Source organism: Symphalangus syndactylus, chromosome 7 (genome assembly GCF_028878055.3).
Source record: "Symphalangus syndactylus isolate Jambi chromosome 7, NHGRI_mSymSyn1-v2.1_pri, whole genome shotgun sequence".
NCBI lineage: Eukaryota > Metazoa > Chordata > Mammalia > Primates > Hylobatidae > Symphalangus > Symphalangus syndactylus.
The window spans coordinates 38,513,497-38,540,483 of record NC_072429.2 but is presented as its reverse complement, the minus strand read 5'-3'; the positions used below and the strand labels follow the sequence as shown (position 1 = coordinate 38,540,483).

General features: G+C 37.1%; 1 protein-coding gene across 1 annotated transcript; it reads left to right on the top strand.

Moving 5' to 3' along the window:
• The first annotated feature begins 12,365 nt into the window (after positions 1-12,365).
• Positions 12,366-15,862, top strand: SPINK7 (serine peptidase inhibitor Kazal type 7). The gene is made up of 4 exons (XM_055285725.1): positions 12,366-12,487; positions 13,314-13,339; positions 14,046-14,170; positions 15,584-15,862. The coding sequence occupies exons 1-4, from the start codon at positions 12,427-12,429 to the stop codon at positions 15,627-15,629; spliced, it is 258 nt and encodes an 85-aa protein (XP_055141700.1). The 5' UTR covers positions 12,366-12,426; the 3' UTR covers positions 15,630-15,862.
• The last annotated feature ends 11,125 nt before the right edge of the window (positions 15,863-26,987 follow it).

The following is a 26,987-nucleotide window of genomic DNA, read 5'->3' as shown; positions in this document are numbered from 1 at the left end:
CCCCTGTTAAAGGAGAATGAAGCTGGTGACTTTAAGTTGAAGCCAGTGCTCATTGACTATCCTGAAAATCCTACTGCCCTTAAGAATTGTTAAATCTACTCCATCTATGTTCTATAAATGGAACAACAAAGCCTAGATGACAGCTCATCTGTTTACCACAGTTTACTGAAAATTTTAAGCCCACTGTTGAGAGCTACTGCTTAGAAATAATGATTCCTTTCAAACTATTGCTGCTCATTGACAATGCATTTAGTCACTCAAGAGCTCTGATGGAAAGGTATAAGAAGAATGTTGTTTTCATGCCCTCTGACGCAACATCCACTCTGCTGACCATGAATCAAGGACTAATTCTGACTTTCAAGTCTTATTATTTACGAAAATCATTTCATAAGAATATAGCTGCCATAGATGGTGATTCCTCTGATGGCAAAGTAAATCGAAAATATTATGCAAAGGAGTCACCATTCCATTTGCCATCAAGAATATCTGTGATTCATGGGAGAAGCCCAAAAGAACATTAGCAAGGGTTTAGAAGGGGAATAAAACTGTCATGGACAACTCCAAGGGGTTCAAGACCAGTAGAGGAAGTTGCTGCAGTGTGGTGGAAATAGCAAGAAAACTAGAATTAGATTGGAGTCTGAAGATGTGCCTGAATTGTTGTAACCTCATGATTAAATTTCAGTGGATGATGAGTTTTTTCTTATTAATAAGTAAAGGAAGTGGTTTCTTGAGATAAAATCTACTGCTGATGAAGATATTGTAAACACTGTTGAAAACACAATAAAAAATTGAGAATATCACCCAAACTTAGTTGATAAAACAGTGGCAGTTTGAGAGGATTGACAATTTTGAAAGTTCTTTGGGTAAAGTTCTATCAAAAATCACTGCATGCTACAGAGAAATCTTTCTTGAAAGAAAGAGTCAATTGATGCAGCAAACTTTACTGTTGTCTTATTTTTAAAACTTTCCACAGCTACCCCAACCATCATCAATCACCACTCTGATCAGTAAGCAGCCATCAACATCAGATCCTCCACCAGCAAAAAAATAACAACTTGTTAAAGGTTCAAATAACTGTTAGCATTTTTTAGCAATAAAGATTTTTAAATTAAATTATGTCTATTGTTTTTAGACATAATACTATTGTACATTTAATAGACTAGAGTACAGTGTAAACATAATTTTTATATCTACTGGGAGACCAAAAAAAATCTGTGTGGCTTGCTTTATTGCAATAATCATTTTATTTTTGTGCTCTGGTAACGATCCTGCAACATCTGCAAAGTATGCCTGTATATCAGACATGAGCAAAGGAAAGTCTTTTGAATCCACAATACATTGACTGAGTTTAACTTGGGTATAACCACAGGTTTTCAGAGTTGAATGAGAACTCAGAGACCATCTAAATCATCTCTGATTTCTTTCGCAGTATTCCTAGTGGACCAGCATCTACAGGATTTTCCACAAAAAGGAAATGCACCTCATGATGAAGCATGAATGTTGCTATAGAGATCTGATTGATAGGCAGCTCTGCTTACCTTAAATCCACAGCTACATTTGTGATGCTTTCAACCTTCAGAGCCTTTCATGACAGGTTTTTACTCTCTCACCCAGTTAGTCATATAACATGCATATCCCTACTTCTACTTAATGCATTCTCAAATTTTTCTTCTCCATTAAAAACAAAATCCCTCAAGTTACTAAAGTCATTTCTCCTGACCTTTTTTTTTTTTTCTTTCTACCCTGGGCCATTTGATCTGGACATGCTACATTTAGGCAGTATCCATGTTTTAAGTAAGTAGATACAACCTTAATTAATAAAGCCTTTTTATTAGCTGATAAATCTTTTTATAGACTATGTCCGGGCACTGCTAGGACTGGTGTATTCCTTGTATTGATGCAGTGGTGGTAGCAGCTAAGGGGGAGTAGGCAATGGTTCTCCCTCAGCCCTAAGGCATACATTTGTCCTTTGGCCTTCTCTCCTAACAGCAGCTCTGCAAAGGGGTCTCTGCATGCTCAGATAATAATTATTTCAACTTAAACATTATTATGAGTCATCGGGGGGGAAGTGAAAGAAAATGTGTTAAACATCTTAGTTTCCTCCTATTATTGAAGTTAAATTCAATAAAAATTGGTTTAATTATTTTAAGTTCCAGTGAGGTAAGTTTACTTATTTTGTTTTAATCCACTAAAGGAAAAGACATGATCTCTCCTGAATGCTGGATGAATTGTGAGTTACTCTACAATTTGGCTAATGTTGTGGAATCTTAGGGCTATTTATTAATTTATCAATTATTTATTGCCTAGTTCCTACTCTGGGCAATGCATTGTGTGAGGTGCTAGACAGGCAAATTAAAAACAGGCAAGAGCCTGGTCTTGTGGAAGCTGAATTCAAGTGGTGAGATACAAATAATATACAAATAAATAAATAGGCAATGTCATATAGTCAGTATGTCAGTAATGAATGCTGTCATAAAAATGAATTAAAAGTCGTATGATAAAAAGTGAGGCACATAATAGGAATTGAATAAATAGATGTTGACTGGAAGTTTGAGACTATAAACTCCTGGACAGAGACTCCACTTGAAATCACTGGAAGGAACACTTGCAATAAAAAATAAGAAGAGAGAACCAAGGAAAAAGAAAAGGTGATTTAAAAAAGAAACTAGATGGAAGAATTTTTCAACTCAATGCCATGTAGAATTCAGTATAAGACATTTTGCCTAGTTACAGAAGATACGGGCTACAACTTGCTTGATTTCCAAATTGAATGTTTTAAGGAAAAAATAGCCATTTTATATAATGCTGGAATTGAAGAAAACAGAATCCTTTAATGTGTTACCACACCAGCTATTCCCTCTTCACTACCTGAGCTTTTTGCACTCCCAGACTGGCTCCTTCTCATAATTAAGGTGTCCTTCAAATATCACCTTCTCTGAGAAGTATTCCCTAGTCACCCAATCCAGTTCACCCCCAATTTCCATGTTATCTCCTATCTCAATATCATGATACATATTTTTAAGATACTTGTCAGGATCTGAAATCATCTCATATTTCTTGATTTTTTTTTCTTACTCTACAAGAAAGTAAGCTTCATGAAGTAGGGATCCTGTGTGTCTTTTTCAACTCTGTATCTCTAGTGTGGGGAACACTGCCTAGAACAGAGAAGGGAAATAGTAAAATTGGTTATTACTTGGTGTTTCATTTTGATTAAGCAAACTTGTATTAATATGTCAGCATAGGGAGGACTTATAAGACTATGTACTATAAGGGGAAACATTAAGAGATCTAATCATCTGGAGAAAAAAAGATCTTGACAGGGCACTCTAGAACTGCCTTTGCAGGTCTGAAGGGCTATACTTGAAAAGAGGGTGCAGATTTGTTGTGTTGGGTTTCATTGCTGAGAACTACAATGTTGGAGGCCACATCCCAGTGGAGTTCTGTTCAACGTGATAAAGAACTTCTGAGCAGTCGAAGAAGACCAAAAATTCAATGACCTCCTTTGGTGATGAGTCTGGAAAATTAGAGTAAATCCTTATTTTTTTTTAATGTTCAAGAAAACACTGGCACCCTTTAGCCGTTAGTCAGTGTTCTATAACATGATAAATAAACTGTAGCCAGTTAAGTTTTGGAAAAATTGAGTTAAATAAAGTGAAAACTTTCCATATTGCAAAAAAATGTAATTGAACCTTTAAAAATAAAATGTATTGTGAATTCCTCAAAAAGAAATGGAGTACCCAGAGTTTCCTGTGTCTGGTTGATCAGGGAATCTTATTTTCAAGAAACACTTACTAACATTTTATGAAATACCAGGGTCTTGAAGATCAAGTCTATAGTTCTCCACATGTGAAAAGAATATGCATATTGAGGGTCTGGGGGTAGAACATCATGGACTGAATTTTGTCTCCTCAAAATGTATATGTTGATCTCTGATTTAAAAAAAAAAAAAGAAAAAAAGAAAAACTTCGTCTGAATTACATTTAAAGAAGTTGAGTTTAATTGAGAAATGAATGATTTGCAAATTGGCAGCCTCCCCAGCAACAGTAGGCTCTGAGACTCCGGCGCAGCCATGTGGTGAAGAAAATTTATAGACAGAAAAAGTAAAGTGATGTACAGAAAATGACAGTGAGGTGCACAAACAGCTGGATTGGTGATGGCTCAGCCTTTGCCTTATTTGAACACAATTTGAGCAGTTGGCTACATTTGATTGGCCAAAACTCAGTGATTGGCACAAGTGTAGGCTATGGTCTGTTTACACCTCCACTTGTTATAGTTCACGATGTACAGAGAAACCTTTAGACTGAACTTAAAATATGTAGGGAGGCAGCTTTAGACTAGACTTGATTTAACATCTCCAATGTGACTATATTTTGAAATATGGCCTTTAGGATAGTAATTAAGGTCAAATGAGGTCATAAGAGAAGGACTCTAATCCAATAGAACTGGAGTCCTTATAAGAAAAGGAAGAGACATTAAGGCCATGTACAGAGAGAAAAGACCAGATGAGGACACAGTGAGAAGACAGACTGGCTGCAAGCTACAGGGAAAGGCCTTGGGAGAAACCAGACCTGCTGGCATTTTGATTTTGGATTCTAGAAGTGAAAAAATTTCTGCTGTTTAAGCTCCTCAGTTTGTGACATTTTGTTATGGCATCCCTACAGACTAATACATTTCCTGTTGTTGGCTAACTCTGAGGTTACAGGTATCTTTTCAGCACTGAGCACAGGAAACATGATTATTTATTTACTTTTAAATGTTTTATTTTATTTTATTTTATTTTTATTTATTTTTTTTTTTTTGAGACGGAGTCTTTCTCTGTCCCCTAGGCTGGAGTGCAGTGGCGCGATCTCGGCTCACTGCAAGCTCCGCCTCCCGGGTTCACGCCATTCTCCTGCCTCAGCCTCCCAAGTAGCTGGGACTACAGGCACCCGCCAACACGCCCGGCTAATTTTTTTTTGTATTTTTAGTAGAGACGAGGTTTCACTGTGTTAGCCAGGATGGTCTCGATCTCCTGACCTCGTGATCCGCCCGCCTCGGCCTCCCAAAGTGCTGGGATTACAGGCTTGAGCCACCGCGCCCGGCCGTTTTATTTTATTTTTTAATTGATAGATAACATTACATATTTTTATCTTGTACAATCTGATGTTTTGAAGTACATTTACACTGAAGAATGGTTAAACCTAGCTAACTACAAATGCATTACCACTAATAGTTATCATTTTTGTGGCAAGAGCACATAACATCCACTTCCTTGATATTTTTTCAGAATAAAAATGAATATATCATCATTAACTCTAGTCACCCTGCTGTATAATAGTTCTGCTGAAATGTATTTCTCCTATCTAACTGTAATTATGTCTCCTTTGACCAATGTCACCCCATCTCCACCTTCTTCCTAATAACTCTAGCCTCTGGTATAGGCAACGTCCTACACTTGCTTCCCTGGCCTTCTCCCAAGTAGGTATCTATCTCTCTCCAAGCTGTGCTGCCTGGGGTTAGAGGAGGGGGTTGTCGGTAATATAAAACTGTCTTTTTTACCTTCTTCAATATATATTTTCTTATTATTATTTTTAAACTAGGTACTCTTACCTGGTTTATTTAGCTCTTGTCAAGATTTTTCCTGTATGGGTAATCGTTACAAATCAATTTTTCTGTTCAGGGACAATCACTGGAGAATCCTACTCTGCCATCACGCTCTGCTCCTTCCTAGTAAACATGATTTTTACCAATTGGAGCTGGGAGCTGTGTGTGTGTGTGTGTGTGTATGTGCTCACACGCGCATGTGTGTAAACAGTCTTCATCCAGATACTGTGAGGTCTCCTAGGAACAAAATAAATTCAGAAAAAAAATAGTTGTTACTGTTCATCCAAATCACCTTGTTCCATAATTGGAGCTATTTAGTCTCAATGGCCCCAAAAGAAGTGAAGGCATTCAAAGCATAAGATCCCTGGATGTGCTAACTCCCAGCTCTCATGAGATGCAGGGAACAAAGTCTTGCCAGACACAAAGTCAAAATGCAAATATCCAGATTCCTAGGTCACTGTGCCCTCAGTGGTCACAAGGGCATGATCATAGTCGGGGCTATCTTGAAAAACAAAAAAGAAAAGAGTTGGGATGTGAAAGGGCCATACAGGGAAAGAAGAAAAGACAAATCTAAGCCAGTGATTTTTAAACTGTCAAAAGACCCCTTGAGAGTGTTTGGTGGTTTGTTTGCTGGATGCCAAGAAGAAAGGCACCCTGGTGGGGGTGGGTGAGAGGTGCTGGTGAAGCAATGAGGAGGGAAAACCAGAATCAATTAATAAAGTTCCACCCTCTCCTTCCCACCTAGCCTCACTCCTCAGCCTTATTTATTGTATAAATTAGTGTACCATGGATGGCTTTTTAACTCGAAAATGTGAACTACCAATCTAGGCTAATCTCACTAGATTTAGAGGAAGTAGAGAGCTCACATTGGAGAAGGGATTGTCACAGTGTTGCTCCCTAGATAGATAGATGGGGATGGGGGACAGGATAGGAACCCTTGGCCCCTGGCTCTCAGTCCTCCCCTCTCTCCACTGGAGTGAACCCTCTTTCCAGATGATCCTCACAGATGAAAATGTCACACACTCTGCCCCAGTGTTCAGCTCCCTCTGCTACTCACTCAAAACTTAGCTGTTCTTCCTGACTACTCTGATTCTGCCAGTTACACTATTATTTCAGTGTCCAATGAGTCTACAAAGCTACCTTTTAGGTTTAGATTTAAAGGTAATACACCAGAGTGATTAAAAAGAATCTTTAAGCTCTTTACCTTAAACTTGTCATATCTCTTAAGTTCCCATTATTGCAGCTAAATAGCAGGGAGAATAGCCATTCCTATTTCCTAAGATTAAGTATGAAATGAGATAATGCACACAGCAGGTGTAGTGCAGTTCTAGCACTTCATAAGTGCTGAATATATGGTTAATTTTCTTATTATAACAGTCCATCCTTAGAGCCACTATTCTATACCTGGATTCCTGCACAGCTACAGTGCTGGCTTCCCTATTTCCCTCCAGCTAACTAACCCAAAAACTCTTCATACAGGCCTTGCTCCAATTTAATTTCCTCACCCTTCTCTAACCCTCTAATGAGTTATCCCACTCTTCCTTGTGACACCCCAAATCTATAAGGGAATAAATCCCCAATACTCTCAATTTTTTATATTAATTTTTTGTGCTTTTCTTCAAAACCTTTTCCCATTTGCCCTGAGAATACTCGCCAGTAGCACTTGTGGCTGCAGCATTTACCCCAAGAAGAAGGAGGTGACAATGCTGTCAACATTCCACAATTGTCTTAGTCCATTCTCACAATGCTATAAAGAACTACCTGATACTGGGTAATTTATGAAGAAAAGAGGTTTAATTGATGCACAGTTATGCAGGCTTAACAGGAAGCATGATTGGGAGGCCTCAGAAAACTTACAATCATGGTGGAAGGCAAAGGGGAAGCAAGTACCTTCTTCTAATGGTGGCCAGAGAGAGGGGGAGGGGGGAAGTGCCATACACTTTTAAACCATCAGATCTCATGGGAACTCACTCACTAACATGAGAACAGCAAGGGGAAATCTGCCCCCAGGATCCAATCACCTCCTACCAGGCCCCTCCTCCGACACATGGGAATTACAATTCGAGATGAAATTTGGGTGGGGACACAGAGCCAAACCATATCAACCATGATACTGTGATTGAAGTAGACAGCAGAAATGGAAAGAAAACTAAGGAGCCATGTGCCATTGTGGATTACAACAAGAATATGGGAGCAGTGGATTTGGCTGATCAGATGCTCACTTCTTAACCAACTGAGATCAAATGTTCGGTATAAGAAATTCTTTCACTATCTTCTAAAAATTACAGTGCTAGACTCCTACATCCTGTTCAAGAAGGACAATCCTGAGCACACAATTAGCCATGTAAACTTCAGACTGACATTGATTGAAAGAATGCTGGAAAAACATCACAGACCACAGCTGCAATGTCTTTGAGGCCGTCCATACTCTGATGATGTCACTCTTCTTTGCCTGTCTGGAAGACATTTCCCCAAGAGCATACCACTAACATCAGGGGGGTGGAATCCAACTGGTCACTGCAAGTTTGCTGCTCACACAATGACAAGCACAGCAAGATGTGGAGAGAAACGGAATATTTTTGTGTATAATATGATGTTCTGCTTTGTGTTGTTCTGTGCTTTGAAATTTACCAAATAAAAAAAACTACTAAATACTGATCATCATTTACATTTCTGTTACATTAGGATTAGAGATAAGTTCTGTTTAGAAATAACTCCAAGAACAGTTTTTGTATTTTATTTTCACATTGAAAATTAGATTTACTTCAGCCTCAAAGAGCATGTTTATGTAAAATTAAATGAATGCTGGCAGCAAGCTGCACTTCTTTTTTTCTAAATGGGAAAAGAGCTAATTTCCTTCTTCATGATGAAACCAGGACCATAGTTATTCTCTCTTACAAGGCCTCAAGATTTTCTCCTTGGAGAACTATAAGGATAAATGAAAAAACTATCCTGAAATGGACTGCTTTTATCTTCACAGGCTTTGACTTTCATTTCAAAAGCCTCCTCCATAATTTGTGCCTCAGTACCCGGCTGGAAAATTTCCTCTCTATGTAAACGGCTTCCAAAACCCAAACCAACCCCTCTCCTGATCCCTTGACCTCACCTTTCCTCATCCTTTTCAATCGAGAGATATTTATCTCCACCCACTGGATACACCCTGAGGATCATTATCTCAGCCCCACCCCTGAGAAATAGTATCCGACAACTTGATTCCTAGCCCTGTCTCAATAAACAATTGTTCTTATTTTCTATACCTACCACATTTTGCCTAAACCTTGATCTCTAAACACTTAAATGCCTGTACCTTGTGTAGCCCATCAGAAACTTCTGGAACATTTAACTCTCTTTCAAGCTTTGCCACCTCCTAATGCAGTCTTTATGGTATCCTCAAGCCTCTGATGTATGCATTCCCTATCTATAAAATCACTGTTCCCCATTTCTCACTCTGTGTTGCACAAACTTTGGGAGAAATACGAAGAATAGTACTAATTGGGCCTTCTAAAATCTAGTTCTAACTTTTCCAGTGGCCATTAATCTTTAGATCCATTGCTGACTATCTGACATGCTACCAAGTCTTCTATCATCTTTCTCAACTCCCAAACGAACCCAGTTCTCCCAGTGCAAAAAAGCAAACCAGCACTGAACAACTAGAGCCTACCTTACAGTAGGCTTCCCCCATCTCTCCTTCCTTACCCTTCAAAATATGCCTGTTTCTACATTTATCCACTCTTCTCTCTCTCATGTGTCAGAGAAAATGGTTTTTCATCTGTGCTCTTAACCTTATTTTCTATCTTTCTACATGCCTCTAATTAGCCACTCTCTACCATGTATCTAAAATTTCTTCTTCTCTTTGGTTTTAAGACATGCTCAGTCTATCCTATATCTTTCTGTAGCCTCAGCTTCTTCCGTTCCTCCTTTGACTATCAAACATTTAAAAAAAAAATCTGTGATCCTATCTTTTACCACCATTTTGACCACCCTTTGACCCTATTCCCACTCCTCTTTGATAAAAGTGCATTTTCAAACTGCAATAAAGATACCTCATCTTGAAACATAATGGCTTTTTCTTAGGATTCATTCTTTTCAAACATTCGCGGCAAACAATGAAACCTACAATTACCTCTCCTTATTGGAACCTGCACTTTACTTCTTTTCCTTGACTGAACTCAGCAGTTTCCTCCATTAATTGTATCATGATCCTTGGAAGATTACTTAAATCCTCTGAGTCTTAACTTACTCACTGGCAAAACTAGAGTAACAAAAATTCCTTCCTTAATGAGTTGTTATGAAGGGCACATTCCATATTATTAGCTACCATATATCAAGATCTAATTATGAGCTTGGCGCCTTGATACCCAAATACACACAAACCACACAAACATACCACAAAGAAACCTCACAGACACGCAACCATAAGAGATTATATGCACAGTTGACCCTTGAATAAAATTGGTTTGAACCGCACAGGCTCACTTATACATAGATTTTCTTCTACCTCTGCCACTCCTGAGGCAGTAAAATCAACTTTTCCTCTTTCTTCTTCTCCTTAGTCTACTCAAGATGAGGACAACAAAGATGAAAACTTTCATGATGATCCATTTCCACTTAATTAATGTAAATATATTTTCTCTTCCTTACAATTTTCTTAATAACATTTTCTTTTTTCTAGCTTACTTTGTTGTAGGAATACAGTATATAATACATGTAACATACAAAACGTGTTCATTAACTGTTTATGTTATTAATAAGGTCAACAGTAGGCTATTAATAGTTAAATTATTGAGAAATCAAAAATTGTATGTTAATTTTTCAACCGTGGTGGTGTCAGCACCCCATGTTGTTCAAGAGTTGACTGTATAATGTGTGTGTGTGAGAGAGTGTGTGTCTGTAAAATCGAATTTAACATCAAAACAACCTATGAGGTAAATATTATTTCTGTCATAAGGATGAAGACACTAAAGTATCAGATGTTAACCTAAATACTAAAAGACACACAGTCAACATTTTTTAGAAGAAAGATTCTAAATGAGATCTACTCAATGCCCATGCTCTTAACTACTAGATTACATTGCCTCCCAAACAGATGTAGGAGTAAAATATTAGATTATGCAATATCATTTATTAGTCACTTAATATGTCTTGTAGATGCTAGTTTTAGAATGTACTAAAATAAACCTTCCAAGCAGTAAACTAGTGGAACAGTCTACTGCCTTCCCCCAGGTCTTCATACATACGTCCTTAAACTCAATAGAAAAACCGCAGCTATTTGGACAGTTGTGCGTGGACAATACAGTTTACAATCTAATGTCAGCAACTCATAGCATTAACTCTTGGTTTGTGAATAATAATAACAATCACAATAATAGTATTAAATGCACTATGCTTTAGAGCAGACTTTTATGTATATGATTCCAATTATGTGAACTCTATTGTGGCTAACAACAGGCCCTATTGGATTGGGATGAAACTCAGTCTCTGGGATGGTCTCTGCTATTTGCCAACTATTCTAGTTCTTCATCTGACCTTCAGGTCAGGGAACAGGTCAGGACAAGGTAAGACTGTGTATTAATCTGTTTTCAAGCTGCTGATTAAGACATACCCAAGACTGGGTCATTTATAAAGAAAAAGAGATTTAATGGGCTCACAGTTCCACATGGCTGAAGAGGCCTCACAATCATGGCAGAAAGTGAATGGCATGTCTTACGTGGCAGCAGGCAAGAGAGAATGAGAGCCAAGTGCAAAGGGAAACCCCTTATAAAACCATCAGATCTCGTGAGACTTACTCACTTCCATGAGAACAGTATGAGGGAAATTGCCTCCATGATTCAATTATCTCCCACCAGGTCCCTCCCACAACATATGGGAATTATGGGAGCTACAATTCAAGATGGGATTTGGGTGGAGACACAGCTAAACCATATCAGATTGATTGCACTCACTCCATACATAACAAAGCATGTGATGGCCACAAGACCATGAGGGGAAGTGACAGCAGTATTGCTCTGGGCTGGAAGTTTTAATTGCTAAAATGAGAACTCCTTGAGGACAAACTCCACTTCGCCTTGACTACAGTATTCCAAATAGTGATGACTCTGCCCACTTGGCATCCACAGTGGAGGCAATGTAGCATGATCAGCTGACTACCATACACGTGTAGCTTGAGTAAGAAACAAAGTTTTGTTTTAATTCACAGAAATCTTGTGGTTACATGTTATCACAACATAACCAAGCCTTTTGGACTGATAAAGGCTCACAGCATATAACGACTTATCCAAGATTATACAGGTAGAAAATTTCAGAAGTATTACGTTAGTGCTTTTCTCCATACCTCATAAATGCTAATGTCAGTGTTCCTTCCATTAGGTCCCAGTTTGCTTCATTGGTTCATTGCCTCAAGAATAAACAATATTTCCCCAGGTGCCAAGATACAAACATAGGTGTAATCAGTCTAATCTGGGTTTAATAGATTCCAGTTTTGTAAAATAAAGGAGGTTTGAGATACTCACTTGTTTCATAACTAAGTCAAGAAGCTCATACTTAGTCTCTTCTAGTTCATGAAGTTTAGAATTCTTAACAGTCCCACCCTTGGGGAAGATAGAAAATACTTCTTACCTCAAATAATCAAATCATTGGTCAGATAAGAAGTGGCAATTCAGTAACAAGGACTGTAACACAGCACAGGGTGTGGCACTGTGCTTTGAGATCCTCTGGATGACCTCACAGGAAAGGTGGAGAAACCAAGCCTTGCATATATATAAACATGACCCCTTTCCCGGGATATGGTTGATGCAGCTGCAGTGACAATCTCAGAGCAGCTTCTGCCCCACAGCCATTTCCAGCATGAAGATCACTGGGGGTCTCCTTCTGCTCTGTACAGTGGTCTATTTCTGTAGCAGCTCAGGTAAGTTAAGGTCAGACAGTGCCCTATATAGCCATTAAGATTGTTTTCACAAATAATCCCTCCTGGGATGTGAGCATCTCAGAAACATCTGGTTGTAAGAATTTAAAGTGTACTGGTTTGTAATAGGATCTTATGTTCCATCTGGAGTTTGTGAGACTTGAGTCCAATGTCTTCACTTTCAAGGATTCTTATTTGCATCCATAGAACAAAAAATGATTTAATTTCTCTGTAAGTCTCCCATTTTTATGTTCATATGGACACTGGAAGTTGTCAGTGTTATTAGATATACCATTTCTTAGTGCAAAGATACAGAAAAACTTGGATGTCTTCCCAAATCAGTTTGGAGGGGTTAAAATAAAACACAAGTCTCAAAAAGCCAAGGGTCAACAAATTAGACTTTCATACTGTGAAAAATTAAAGTGTTTCCAACCCCATAAAGACATTCCATTGCATTTCTTTATGTCAATTGGGAAGGAAAGGATATCAGAGATGATCCTTCAGGCTCTTAGGAGTGATGATTTTAATTCTTCTTATTGCTACCTGACTTTGGCCATTATCAAAAACACTATGAGGTTCAGAAAACATCCCGTGATCAATATATTGAGGAAATTTTGATAATTCTCTTGCCTAAACCAAGGGTTAATCTAACCCATTGGCCATTCAACTTCCTCAGCAAACAACTAGGATTTTGCATAAGGATGGAGAGTGTGCTGAATCTCATTGCTAAAGGAAATGTAGAATAATTATATAGGATGAAACTTATATTAATTAATGAGATTTAAAATTTGCTTTATTTTTAACATTTTCATCTGTATCTCTTTTTCAGAAGCTGCTAGTCTGTCTCCAAAAAAAGTAAGTATGTTGAATAACATTTTAATGTTGATAACTATTGACTGTCATTTAGTCAACATATATGTAGGATAAATTCAGTATGTTTAGGGGGATTCGAGAGGGAGGCAAACACACATGGAGAAATGGTATCTGTTCTCCAGAAGGCAACTGAAGAAATATGACATACATATAAACAACCATATTTTAAAAATGTTTTTTAAATATTCCAGAGTTAAAGAAGGGAGAACTGCCTTCCAGCTGAGAGGTTGGTGATGTTTTCATAAAAGGCATAACGTGTAAAAGGCAGAGCAAAAGCACCCTGATAAATTGCACAGGCTCTGGATTCAAATCCTAACTCTACTACTTACCAGCATTTATCTTCAACAGGTTATCTCTATTTCTAAGCTTTAATTTCCACATTTGTAAAGAGAGGTAATAGTAGAATTTACTCTAGTTGTTCTGAAGATTAAACAAGAAAATTCATGTAAGATTTAAGTTTAACGCCTAGCCCAGAAATGCCCAGCAATTGTTAACTGAGTGTCGTAGAAAAAAAAACAGAACACCAGTAGTGCTAGTATTTGTCATAGTGATAACACTAGTGCTTAAAGAAGTGGCCAAGCAACATCTGAATATCTGAGCTGGGACTTCCAGCCCTTGTAGTATATCTAATAGTGGCCTAGCTTGGGGTCTGGGAGAAAAACGGGACATTTGCTTATGTATGACACAGGTGGACTGCAGCATTTACAAGAAGTATTCAGTGGTGGCCATCCCCTGCCCCATCACATACCTGCCAGTTTGTGGTTCTGACTACATCACCTATGGGAATGAATGTCACTTGTGTACCGAGAGCTTGTGAGTACCTCATAAGAAGAAAATGAGATCTGGAGCCAGTGCTCTCTACTACAAACGCTTCTACTTTCCAGGATCCAGCTTAAATCTCTATAAGCTGTAATTTATAATTATTCCCACCCAGAACAGCAGGTGGGGATAGAAAACTGACTGTTGCACAATCAGACAGGGTAGAGTCACCTGCTCTGCCAGCTTGGACTAGTCCCATCCCATCACAGAACCTTCAGTTCCTGTCTGTCAATTGTGAGAATCCAGTAAGACTGTGAATTCTCAAACTGCTGTCCCCAGAGCACAGAGGTTCTATAGAGGCAAGTCAGGAGTCGCCACTAGGGTTAAAGGGATCATTTGGGGTAGTTTACAACATAAAGTTCAGCTTTGACTATTTTAAGTAGTGGAGTGCCATACAATATCATGTTTGAAGAAAGGGCCCTGAATCCCCACCCCCGCAAAAATAATTGAAAACTACTACACTACCTGACTTAGATTCTAAGATACTTAACATTCTCACTGCAGCTTGATTCTTAGACAAAGTGTCCCTAGAGGTTCTTTATTTTCAAATTCTTAGAGGCTCCAAGTATCTGTAGCTTTAAGGGGGAATAAGGCTACAAAAATGATTGCTTTTCCTTTATCTAAAATAAGGGATGCAAGCTGTCAGTATTTGGACCAGAATACCACGGACATGTTTTGTTTAGGTATTTTGTTTGGCCCACAAAATGTTTTTGCAGAAATGTAGCTAGGCAGATGTCACTTCTTTGGTACAAGACATGCAAATTGCACTTAACTGTCTCATACCGAGTCCGCTGTGATCATTGTTAACTCTTTCAGGCCACTGGATTTTGGACACTTAGATCTTGTGTTTTCATCTTTGTGATTATCTTAACAAGTGAGAACAACAAGCCCTGAGCCCAAAAGGACATGTCTATGTATTTATTCCTATTTGGGAGGTTTTATTTCACAAAAGGGAAAATTCTGTAACATAGGCAGACTGGGAAACTAGCCCTTGGCCAGTAAACTAGCTGTTTTCAAGAGACACTGGAGGGAAACATGATGAAAGTCCTCCTCACTAATGCAGGATCCAGCTTCGTCAAAGGACTTGCTGACCAGGAAAAGCTGAGAGACAGGCCCTCTCAATTTTGTCAGAGTACTCTTTCTTTGTTGTTTTAAGACACTGGGTGGTCAGCGGGGCTCTGGAATCAGAGGAGGCAGCAGAGGGGTGGAATTATCACTGGACTAGGGAAATTCTGCTTCTTCCTCTGTCAGAATGTGCTTTGGCAAGATCATTCATTTTCTGAGACTCAGTTTCCTTATCTGTAAAATGAGGTGCTGCCTCATAATCTCTATAGTTCCTTTCAGCTCTAACATTACATAAAATTTCCTCTTGTGCTAATGAATCTTGTGAACTGTGTCTTCCCTTAGGAAAAGTAATGGAAGAGTTCAGTTTCTTCACGATGGAAATTGCTAAATTCTCCATGGACATAGAGAGAAAGGAATGATATTCTCATCATCATCTTCATCATCCAAGGCTCTGACTGAGTTTCTTTCAGTTTTACTGATGTTCTGGGTGGGGGACAGGGCCAGATTGAGAGTAATCTTGATTGAATGGAGAAAGTTTCTATGCTACCCCTACAAACGCATGCCTCACTGACAGACCAGCATTTTTTTTAACACGTCAATAAAAAAATAATCTCCCAGAAAGTTTATATTTGCTTCTGTTTGTGTTTGTTTCTTAGATCGGGGTATAAAATAACACAATTATAAAAGAAAATTGAGAAACACACAAGTCTTGTTGTTTAGGAAAAAATTTATACAAAGAATCCCAATCAGCTTCCAAGAAACACGTGCACACCACACACACAGACACACACACACACACACACACGATACATAGACATACACACACACAAATGCCAGTGAACATCACACCTTCTCCTGGAGTCTTTATCCACTACAGACAAGTCTATGTACCATACTGTTGCTTTACATTGGTCTCTTTTTTTAAAAGATCCTTAAAAGAGAACCTCTCTTGTTCCAAGAAGTCATTTCTAGAAGGGAAGTTTTTCTTCCTATTCCTTTCCAGAAACATACCACAATTTCTCATAGGCCAACTCAACTCTTCTAGAGTACTGATGGGAAAGCCACTGCTTCAACAGGAAGCATGTCCATTGTTGTAGAGATCTGACTGTTGAGATGTTCTACTTGTCTAGAATTGAAGACTATATTCATGAGGCTATCAACCATCAGTGCCAGTGAGACTACATAACAAAGAAGTTCACCCTTTTTGCCAATTAACAGACTTTTCATTATTTAAAAATGAATATTCTGTCTCCATTGAAATTTATTTTCTCCAGGATAAAAATCTCTGGTTAATTCAGCCCTTTTTTCTCAAGTGTTATTTCCCTTATAACATTTCTATCCTGGACCATACTCCTTGGATCTGTTACAATTAGGCATTGTCCATCTTAAAATATGTCGGTATGTTGTCCAAAAACAGACTAATCACCAAAGTTTTTTTTGTCCGATAGATACAGAGAAATTAAAACTACCACCTCTCTACTAAACCTTCCCTTCTATTAATGCAGCTGAATACACCAAGGATCATGTTTATAATATAGAAACATCATTAGAATAAAATCTGACGTGTTTGCAAATACCAGGCTTGCTGCATAAGAATAATGAGGAATGAACTAAAATAAAGATGCCAGGACTCCACCCTACAAATTATCATTCAATAGAACTGAAGAAAGCCCTAAACAATCTAATTTTTTTAAATTGGTATACATTCAGAATTAGAAAATTCAGAGATAGATGTCTGACCCAGCTCAATACAAGAGGGTCCCGGCTGAAAGCAACATCACTACTGCATGAGATTAACAGGAAATATCTCTTAGAGAAGGTGAAATTTCATTTGAGCCCAGCATGGCAGAACTGTGGTTATTCACCAGAGTCCTTCCTGGCAAATGAGAATGGAACCCAATCTCTACTTCTCTTACTAATTGGCTCATAACAACTCACCCTCTCCCAGCAGCCTCTGTGCAGATCCATGATTTGGATGAGAATTTAGCCAGAACATTCACTCAACACAGTATCCACAGCAAAGAAACAGTCTTCTCCAAGTTGTTGGTCACATCCTGCTTGTCCTCATTCTGGTATTTTGGTTTGCCTCTAGTAGGCATCTGGTTATTAATGAGCACTCCCTCTCTGTCATCCATAAAGTCTAGGACCATACTTAGGGGCAAAAATGGTAAGTGCTAAATCACATCACAAAATTGTCTGATGGAAAATGGAAAATAGTTCTTACATTGACTACGAATTTTAAAAACTTCTTGTCTGCAAATAATTTTAAAGAGCAAATTTTGATCCTTATCTTTTTCACTGTTTTCTTCTTTTTTAGATATTCTTAGTGAGACCAAACATTAGTTTGAGTCTGTATATGATTTATCAAGTTTTGTAAAAGTTGTTTTAAAGCTATTGCATTCATTTAAATTTTTAAATCTTGTTTTCAAACAGAATTTTATCATTTTAAAACATTTTAATGAGAATGTCTTAATTTTATTCTCTGTGATAGGATGGACTGGTGCAATTTTTTTTTTTTTTTTTTTTTTAACAAACGAGGGAAATTAAGCTAGAAAGCATAGGTGGGGACCTAGGATTAAACGCCATATATTCTAATTCCAAGTCCAAGTCCAATCCTGTTTTCATTATGCCACCCTGATTTTCAACATCAGTATGGTATCATTGACTTAAAATCTAGGGAAAATAAGTTATAACTAAAATATCTTTATATTATGTCTAACATATGATCTGTACAAGCAAAAATCAGTTTTGAGAAAGAATCAACGAAGCTGAGATCTCCCCAAGTCATTACTTACCCACAAAGAAAAGCATTAATTGTTTCCCAATGAATAAATAATTGCAGGAAATAGTTCGCAGTAATCAATTTGTATGAGTAAAAATAAAGATATTTTATATTATTTCCTCACAATGACCTTATACTACTCAAAAGCCCTAGCAATTTTTTTTTGTCTAACTTTCAAATAATCTAAGATAATGACGGCTAACACTTGTTTTACACTAGAACTTGTGAAATATGTTTTATGTTTATTTCATTTATTTCTCTCAATTATACTGAGAAATTTCCTGCTATCCACTGAGATTTGGCAAGAAGGAATTTATAGAAAACCACAAAGTTAGTTAGCATTTTTGCCTTGATGATTTGACTTTATACCCCATATGTTTAATCACTATAGTCTACAGCCTGTGTACATGAAAGCTTGCAGGTAAATTGTAATAGATATATTGATATGACACAGGTATACTCTGTAATAGATACATTGATCATGACACAGGTATACTGTGACACTGGGAGCTCATCTTTACCCCTGGGTGTGGTACACATAGAAAGACTTATGTCAATCCCTGCCAACTGTACATGAAGATCAGGTAAAGATATCAATGGAACCATGATATAGAATATGCACAAAATATACATCTTTACTTTAATAATTCCTCACTGTCAGGAATGGAAGAGAGCCAGTCAACAGCCTCATTTTATGGATGGAAACACTGAGCTCCAAAAGCTGAAAATGCTTCATTGCTTATGTGGAAGACCAAGACAAGAACCCAGGTCTGCTTACTCCCAATCAATCCAGGGGCCAAATACTATTTCCAGAGTTTTATCCACTATATCTTATGATCCCTGGAAATCAAATTCCTTCTACTATGATATGACCCAGAACGTATATCTATAAAGCACTTTATAGTTTACAAAACACTTTCATAGCCCAGTTGTAGGGCTGTAAGTGGCAGACGGGTCTACAGGCGCAGGGTCTAAATAATGTTTGTTCTGCAGACTTACATAAGAAAGCTAAGGAAACATCTAGCTTCACAGGAGACCAGGGCAGGCTTAGTTCTGCAATCCATATGACATCCAAAGCGGACACTAGACTGTTGATAATGCTGACCTTTTTCTTCCAGCATTTATCAAAACTCACGACCTTAAAAGTATCCCCAGTCTTTCTGAAATTGAAGTCTAGATTTGGTCTACAATGGATACATTCCCAGAATCCTTTTAATATTTATAAATGAATTTAAAAATAGTTATTGCTGTTCAAATTTTAAAACCCACCTATAAGCAAAATATAGAAGATACAATTATGGAATACAGAACAGAACATGCATATTTTTAATGTATGAAACATAAAAGTAAAAATAGAGGTGAAAAATCGCTAGACAAAAATGCTGATTGAGGGAAGTATATGGAGACAGATGAAGTACTTATTGGGTTATGAGATACTGTCTAAAGATGATAACATAGAAATAGTGACTAAAGTACATTACTTTAGGTTACAAAGTTAACAAGCAGAATTTTAAAAAGTCATGATATGCCTATCAAAAATTGGGATGAATGAAAAGGAAATAGAAATTAATACTTTTTTCCTCCATAGATGGGAGTCAACAAATAATTAATTTTAGCTCATAAGGCAATAGACATATATTATTAAGAATTATGATGGCAATAATCTAAAAACAGAAATGGTTCAAATGAGTTCCCACTGAAGTGTGATGCTGATGATAAAAGACTGGTTTTTCATTATAAACTGTTTAATGTCAATGGAATTTATAAGTATTTCTTACAATGACATATATATTAACTTTATTAACTTTCTTTCCTTCTTTATTCTTAGGAAGAGTAAATCATTCTCACATGGGAAGTTGCTAACTTGCCGTCATATGAATGTGAAGTAAATTTGTTTTTAAAATTTTACCTTTTGAAGTTTAGGTATTGGAGAAGAAGTGATTTCATTGAGATTTGTCTCTCTGTGTGATCATCAGCATTTGCATCTTTATGGTCTTTATGAATTCTTCTCATCATTGTTTTCATTATAAAACTCCACCAAACAGCTCAGGAGAACTCAGTGAACTCAGCAGACTCGTGGGCTTAACCCAACCTGAACATTTACAAGATATGTAGCCCTGAGAAAGTAATTTAATGTGTATCTAAAGTATTTCTTTCCTTACTTATAAAATAAAGAGAATAATCACCCCTAATTAGACATGTATATTGTGGGAGTCAGATAAGACAATGCATGCAAACATGCTTTGTAAACTATAATGTCCTATAAAAATCTAAAGAAACAATTATGATCTGAATGCCCATCCTTCTCCAATATTTACTAAGGCCTAAAAACATAAATCACTTTCTTTGCAACATGCATGGCATATTAATGAAATACAATCAGTAATTTTTCAAGTTTTTTCCCCTTGCTTGAAAAATGAAAACATTTCTATTTGTTAGAAATTGATATTAGAAAGTGAAAAGGAGAATGTATAACTTGGAACATACAAAGATTATGCACATTCATTTACATAGTTTGTCCCATTAAAACATGGCCTATTGAACTCAATAGTATGGGTTTGCAACATAAAATGAGATATTTACATAATCTCAAAGCATCTCATCATAAAATGTTTATTAATTATGAAAGAAAAGAGTAACTTTACAGTAGAGAAATCATTCAGACACTGCCCTTACTCAAGTGATCAAAGTTGACATCATTAATGATAGGCAAATCAACACGATATATACTGGCTGAAAAGATACAATATGCAAAACACAGAATAACGTTTGGATTTCTCTGACAAAAATGCACAACCTGAATATAATCATTATGAGATATCAGAAAAACTCAAATTCAGAAACATTCTACAAAATCACTGGTCTATAACTTCCAAAACCAAGAAAGCACTGTTTCAATGTTATGCCTTAAAGAAGACTGAAGAACATGACAATGCATGATCCTGAATGGGTCTTATTATTATTATTATTAATGAGAAATAATTCACAAAGCATTAAATTCACGGCTTTTTGTACCCTGAGAGAGAGAGACAGAGAGAGAGAGAGTCAAAATTCATGTTTTTAAAATATAAATTTCAGTAGTTTCTGGTCTGTTAACAAAATTGTGCAATCATCACCACTACCTAATTCCAGGACATTTCATCACACCAAAAAGAAACTATTCCTTTAGCAGTCACGCCTATCTACCCCCTACTATCCTCCCAACCCCTGGGAATCACTAATCTAATTTCTGTCTGTGGACTTGCTATTCTTGACATTATATATAAATAAAATCATGTAATATGTGCTTTTTGTGTCTGGCTTCTTTTACTTAGCATTAAGTTTTCAAGGTTAATCCATGTTGTGGCATGTATCAGTACTTCATTCCTTTATACAGCTGAAATGTATTCCATTGCATGGATATATGACATTCAATCATTCATAAGTTGATGGATAGTTGGGTTGTTTCCAATTTGGGGTTTTATAAATAAAGCTGCTATGTACATTCATATACAAGTTTTGTGTGGACATGTTTTCAATAATCTTGAATAAATACCTAAGAGTGGAATTGCTAGTAACTCTATGTTTAACTTTTTGAGGAGCTACCAAACTATTTTTCAAAGCAGCTTTGCCATTTTACATTTTCATTTACATTTATACCAGCGATGTATAATGGTTCCAATTTCTCTACCTATTCACCAACACGTCACCTTTTTTATCTTAACCATCCTAATGGATGGGGAGCGATAACTGATGTTGATTTTCATGTCCCTAATAACTAATGGTGTTAGTGGTCTTTTCATGTGCTTATTGACCTTTTGCATTTCTTTGGAGAAATGTCCATTCAAATCCTTTGCTCATTTTTAATCAGATTGCCTTTTTATTATTGAACTGTAATTTTTTATATATATTCTAGATACCAGTGTCTCATCACATACATGATTTGCAAATATTTTCTCTCATTCTGTGAGCTGTCGTTTGAGGCACAAAATCTTTCAATTTTCATAATGTCCAATTTACCTATTATATCTTTTGTTCTTGTATTTTTAGTGTCATATCTAAGAAATCATTGCCTAGTCAAAGGTTACTAAGATTTACACTTTGGGTTTTTTCTAAAAGTTCTTTCGTTTTTAGATTTTACATGTAACTCTCTGATCCATTTTCAGTTACTTTTTATACGTGGTATCTTACGTTATTTTGCATGTGGATATCCAGTTGTCCCAGCCTGAATTTTCGAAAAGATTATTCTCCAAAGAATTGTCTTGGCACCCTTGCCAAAAATCAATTCGCCATATATCCAAAATATACAAGGAACTCAAACAATTCAGTGACAAAAAAAAACTATTAAAATTGGGCAAAGGACCTGAATAAACATTACTTGAATGAAGACATACAAATGGTCAACAGATATATGAAAAAATGCTCAACATCTCTAATTACTAGAGAAATGTGAATTAAAACCACAATAGTATATCACTTTGCACCTGTTAGATTGGCTAGCATCAAAAAGATGAAAGATAACAAGTGTTGGTGAGAACGTGAGAAAAAGGAATATGTACACTGTTGGTGGGACTGCAAATTAGTACAGTCATTTTGGAAAATGATATAAAAGTTTCTCAAAAACTAAAAATTGAATTACCATGTTATCCAGCAATCCCACTTCTGGGTATACATCCAAACAAACTGAAACCAGTAGTCAATGAGATGTCTGCATTTCCATGTTCATTGCAGCATTATTCACAATAGCCAAGATATGGAAATAACCAAAGTGCCCATCAACAGAGGAATGAATTATTATTATTATTATTATTATTATTATTATTATTATTATACTTTAAGTTTTAGGGTACATGTGCACAATGTGCAGGTTTGTTACATATGTATACATGTACCATGTTGGTGTGCTGCACCCATTAACTCGTCATTTAGCATTAGGTGTATCTCCTAATGCTATCCCTCCCCACTCCACCCACCCCACAACAGTCCCTGGTGTGTGATGTTCCCCTTCCTGTGTCCATGAGTTCTCATTGTTCAATTCCCACCTATGAGTGAGAACATGTGGTGTTTGGTTTTTTGTCCCTGCGATAGTTTGCTGAGAATGATGGTTTCCAGCTTCATCCATGTTCCTACAAAGGACATGAACTCATCCTTTTTTATAGCTGCATAGTATTCCATGGTGTATATGTGCCATACTTTCTTAATCCAGTCTATCGTTGTTGGACATTTGGGTTGGTTCCAAGTCTTTGCTATTGTGAATAGTGCCACAATAAACATATGTGTGCATGTGTCTTTATAACACCATGATTTATAGTCCTTTGGGTATATACCCAGTAATGGCATGGCTGGGTCAAATAGTATTTCTTGTTCTAGATCCCTGAGGAATGGCCACACTGACTTCCACAATGGTTGAACTAGTTTACAGTCCCACCAACAATGTAAAAGTGTTCCTATTTCTCCATATCCTCTCCAGCACCTGTTGTTTCCTGACTTTTTAATGATCACCATTCTAACTGGTGTGAGATGGTATGTCATTGTGGTTTTGATTTGCATTTTTCTGATGGCCAGTGATGATCATTTTTTCATGTGTTTTTTGACTGCATAAATGTCTTCTTTTGAGAAATGTCTTTTCATATCTTTCGCCCACTTTTTGATGCAGTTGTTTTTTTCTTGTAAATTTGTTTGAGTTCACTGTAGATTCTGGATATTAGCCCTTTGTCAGATGAGTAGGTTGAAAAAATTTTCTCCCATTTTGTAGGTTTCCTGTTCACTCTGATGGTAGTTTCTTTTGCTGTGCAGAAGCTCTTTAGCTTAATTCCATTCCATTTGTCAATTTTGGCTTTTGTTGCCATTGCTTTTGGTGTTTTAGACATGAAGTCCTTGCCCATGCCTATGTCCTGAATGGTATTGCCTAGGTTTTCTTCTAGGGTTTTTCTGGTTTTAGGTCTAATCTAAAGATGTAAGTCTTTAATCTATCTTGAATTAATGTTTGTATAAGGTATAAGGAAGGGATCTAGTTTCAGCTTTCTACATATGGCTAGCTAGTTTTCCCAGCACCATTTATTAAATAGGGAATCCTTTCCCCATTCCTTGTTTTTGTCAGGTTTGTCAAAGATCAGACAGTTGTAGATACCTCGTATTATTTCTGAGGGCTCTGTTCTGTTCCATTGGTCTATATCTCTGTTTTGGTACCAGTACCATGCTGTTTTGGTTACTGTAGCCTTGTAGTATACTTTGAAGTCAGGTAGCGTGATGCCTCCAGCTTTGTTCTTTTGGCTTAGGATTGTCTTGGCAATGCAGGCTCTTTTTTGGTTCCATATGAACTTTAAAGTAGTTTTTTCCAATTCTGTGAAGAAAGTCATTGGTAGCTTGATGGGGATGGCAATGAATCTATAAATTACCTTGGGCAGTATGGCCATTTTCACAATATTGATTCTTCCTACCCATGAGCATGGAATGTTCTTCCATTTGTTTGTATCCTCTTTTATTTCATTGAGCAGTGGTTTGTAGTTCTCCTTGAAGAGGTCCTTCACATCCCTTGTAAGTTGGATTCCTAGGCATTTTATTCTCTTTGAAGCAATTGTGAATGGGAGTTCACTCATGATTTGGCTCTCTGTTTGTCTGTTATTGGTGAATAAGAATGCTTGTGATTTTTGCACATTGATTTTGTATCCTGAGACTTTGCTGAAGTTGCCTATCAGCTTAAGGAGATTTTGGGCTGAGACAATGGGGTTTTCTAGATACACAATCATGTCATCTGCAAACAGGGACAATTTGACTTCCTCTTTTCCTAATTGAATACCCTTTATTTCCTTCTCCTGCCTGATTGCCCTGGCCAGAACCTCCAACACTATATTGAATAGGAGTGGTGAGAGAGGGCATCCCTGTCTTGTGCCAGTTTTCAAAGGGAATACTTCCAGTTTTTCTCCATTCAGTATGATATTGGCTGTGGGTTTGTCATAGATAGCTCTTATTATTTTGAGATATGTCCCATCAATACCTAATTTATTGAGAGTTTTTAGCATGAAGAGTTGTTGAATTTTGTCAAAGGCCTTTTCTGCATCTAATGAGATAATCATGTGGTTTTTGTCTTTGGTTCTGTTTATATGCTGGATTAAGTTTATTGACTTTTGTATGTTGAACCAGCCTTGCATCCCAGGGATGAAGCCCACTTGATCATGGTGTATAAGCTTTTTGATGTGTTGCTGGATTTGGTTTGCCAGTATTTTATTGAGGATTTTTGCATCAATGTTCATCAAGGATATTGGTCTAAAATTCTCTTTTTTGGTTGTGTCTCTGCCAGGCTTTGGTGTCAGGATGATGCTGGCCTCATAAAAATGAGTTAGGGAGGATTCCTTCTTTTTCTATTGATTGGAATAGTTTCAGAAGGAATGGTACCAGCTCCTCCTTGTACCTCTGGTAGAATTCTGCTGTGAATCCATCTGGTCCTGGACTTTTTTTGGTTGGTAAGCTATTAATTATTGCCTCAATTTCAGAGCCTATTATTGGTCTATTCAGAGATTCAACTTCTTCCTGGTTTAGTCTTGGGAGAGTGTATGTGTTGAGGAATTTATCCATTTCTTCTAGATTTTCTAGTTTATTTGCGTAGAGGTGTTTATAGTATTCTCTGATGGTAGTTTGTATTTCTGTGGGATTGGTGGTGATATACTCTTTGTCATTTTTTATTGTGTCTATTTGATTCTTCTCTCTTTTCTTCTTTATTAGTCTTGCTAGCTGTCTATCAATTTTGTTGATCTTTTCAAAAAACCAGCTCCTGGATTCATTAATTTTTTGAAGGGTTTTTTGTGTCTCTATCTCCTTCAGTTCTGCCCTGATTTTAGTTATTTCTTGCCTTCTGCTAGCTTTTGAATGTGTTTGCTCTTGCTTCTCTAGTTCTTTTCATTGTGATGTTAGGGTGTCAATTTTAGATCTTTCCTGCTTCTCTTGCAGGCATTTAGTGCTATAAATTTCCCTCTACACACTGCTTTGAATGTGTCCCAGAGATTCTGGTATGTTGTGTCTTTGTTCTCATTGGTTTCAAAGAACAACTTCATTTCTGCCTTCATGTCGTTATGTACCCAGTAGTCATTCAGGAGCAGGTTGTTCAGTTTCCATGTAGTTGTGTGCTTTTGAGTGAGTTTCTTAAGCTTGAGTTCTAGTTTGATTGCACTGTGGTCTGAGAGACAGTTTAATTTCTGTTCTTTTACATTTGCTGAGGAGTGCTTTACTTCCAACTATGTGGTCAATTTTGGAATAGGTGTGGTGTGGTGCTGAAAAGAATGTATATTCTGTTTATTCGGGGTGGACAGTTCTGTACATGTCTATTAGGTCCGCTTGCTGCAGAGCTGAGTTCAATTCCTGGATATCTTCATTAACTTTCTGACTCGTTGATCTGTCTAACGTTGACAGTGGGGTGTTAAAGTCTCCCATTATTATTATGTTGGAGTCTAAGGCTCTTTGTAGGTCACTCAGGACTTGCTATATGAATCTGGGTGCTCGTGTATTGGGTGCATATATATTTAGGATAGTTAGTTCTTCTTGTTGAATTGATCCCTTTACCACTATGTAATGGCCTTCTTTGTCTCTTTTGATCTTTGTTGGTTTAAAGTCTGTTTTACCCGAGACTAGGATTGCAACCCCTGCCTTTTTTTGTTTTCCATTTGCTTGGTAGATCTTCCTCCATCCCTTTATTTTGAGCCTATGTGTGTCTCTGCATGTGAGATGGGTTTCCTGAATACAGCACACTGATGGGTCTTCACTCTATCCAATTTGCCAGTCTGTGCCTTTTAAATGGAGCATTTGGCCCATTTACATTTAAGGTTAGTATTGTTATGTGTGAATTTGATCCTGTCATTATGATGTTAGCTGGTTATTTTGCTCGTTAGTTGATGCAGTTTCTTCCTAGCCTTGATGGTCTTTATAATTTGGCATGTTTTTGCAGTGGCTGGTACCAGTTTTTGCTTTCCATCTTTAGTGCTTCCTTCAGGA

What these genes read in the sequence shown, in the direction of transcription:
- SPINK7 (XM_055285725.1), top strand. Translation starts at nt 12,427, where the DNA reads ATGAAGATCACTGGGGGTCTCCTTCTGCTCTGTACAGTGGTCTATTTC. An exon ending in CTAGTCTGTCTCCAAAAAAA is followed by an intron (nt 13,340 to 14,045) that starts GTAAGTATGTTG and finishes TGTATGACACAG; the next exon opens with GTGGACTGCAGCATTTACAA. An exon ending in CACTTGTGTACCGAGAGCTT is followed by an intron (nt 14,171 to 15,583) that starts GTGAGTACCTCA and finishes GTCTTCCCTTAG; the next exon opens with GAAAAGTAATGGAAGAGTTC.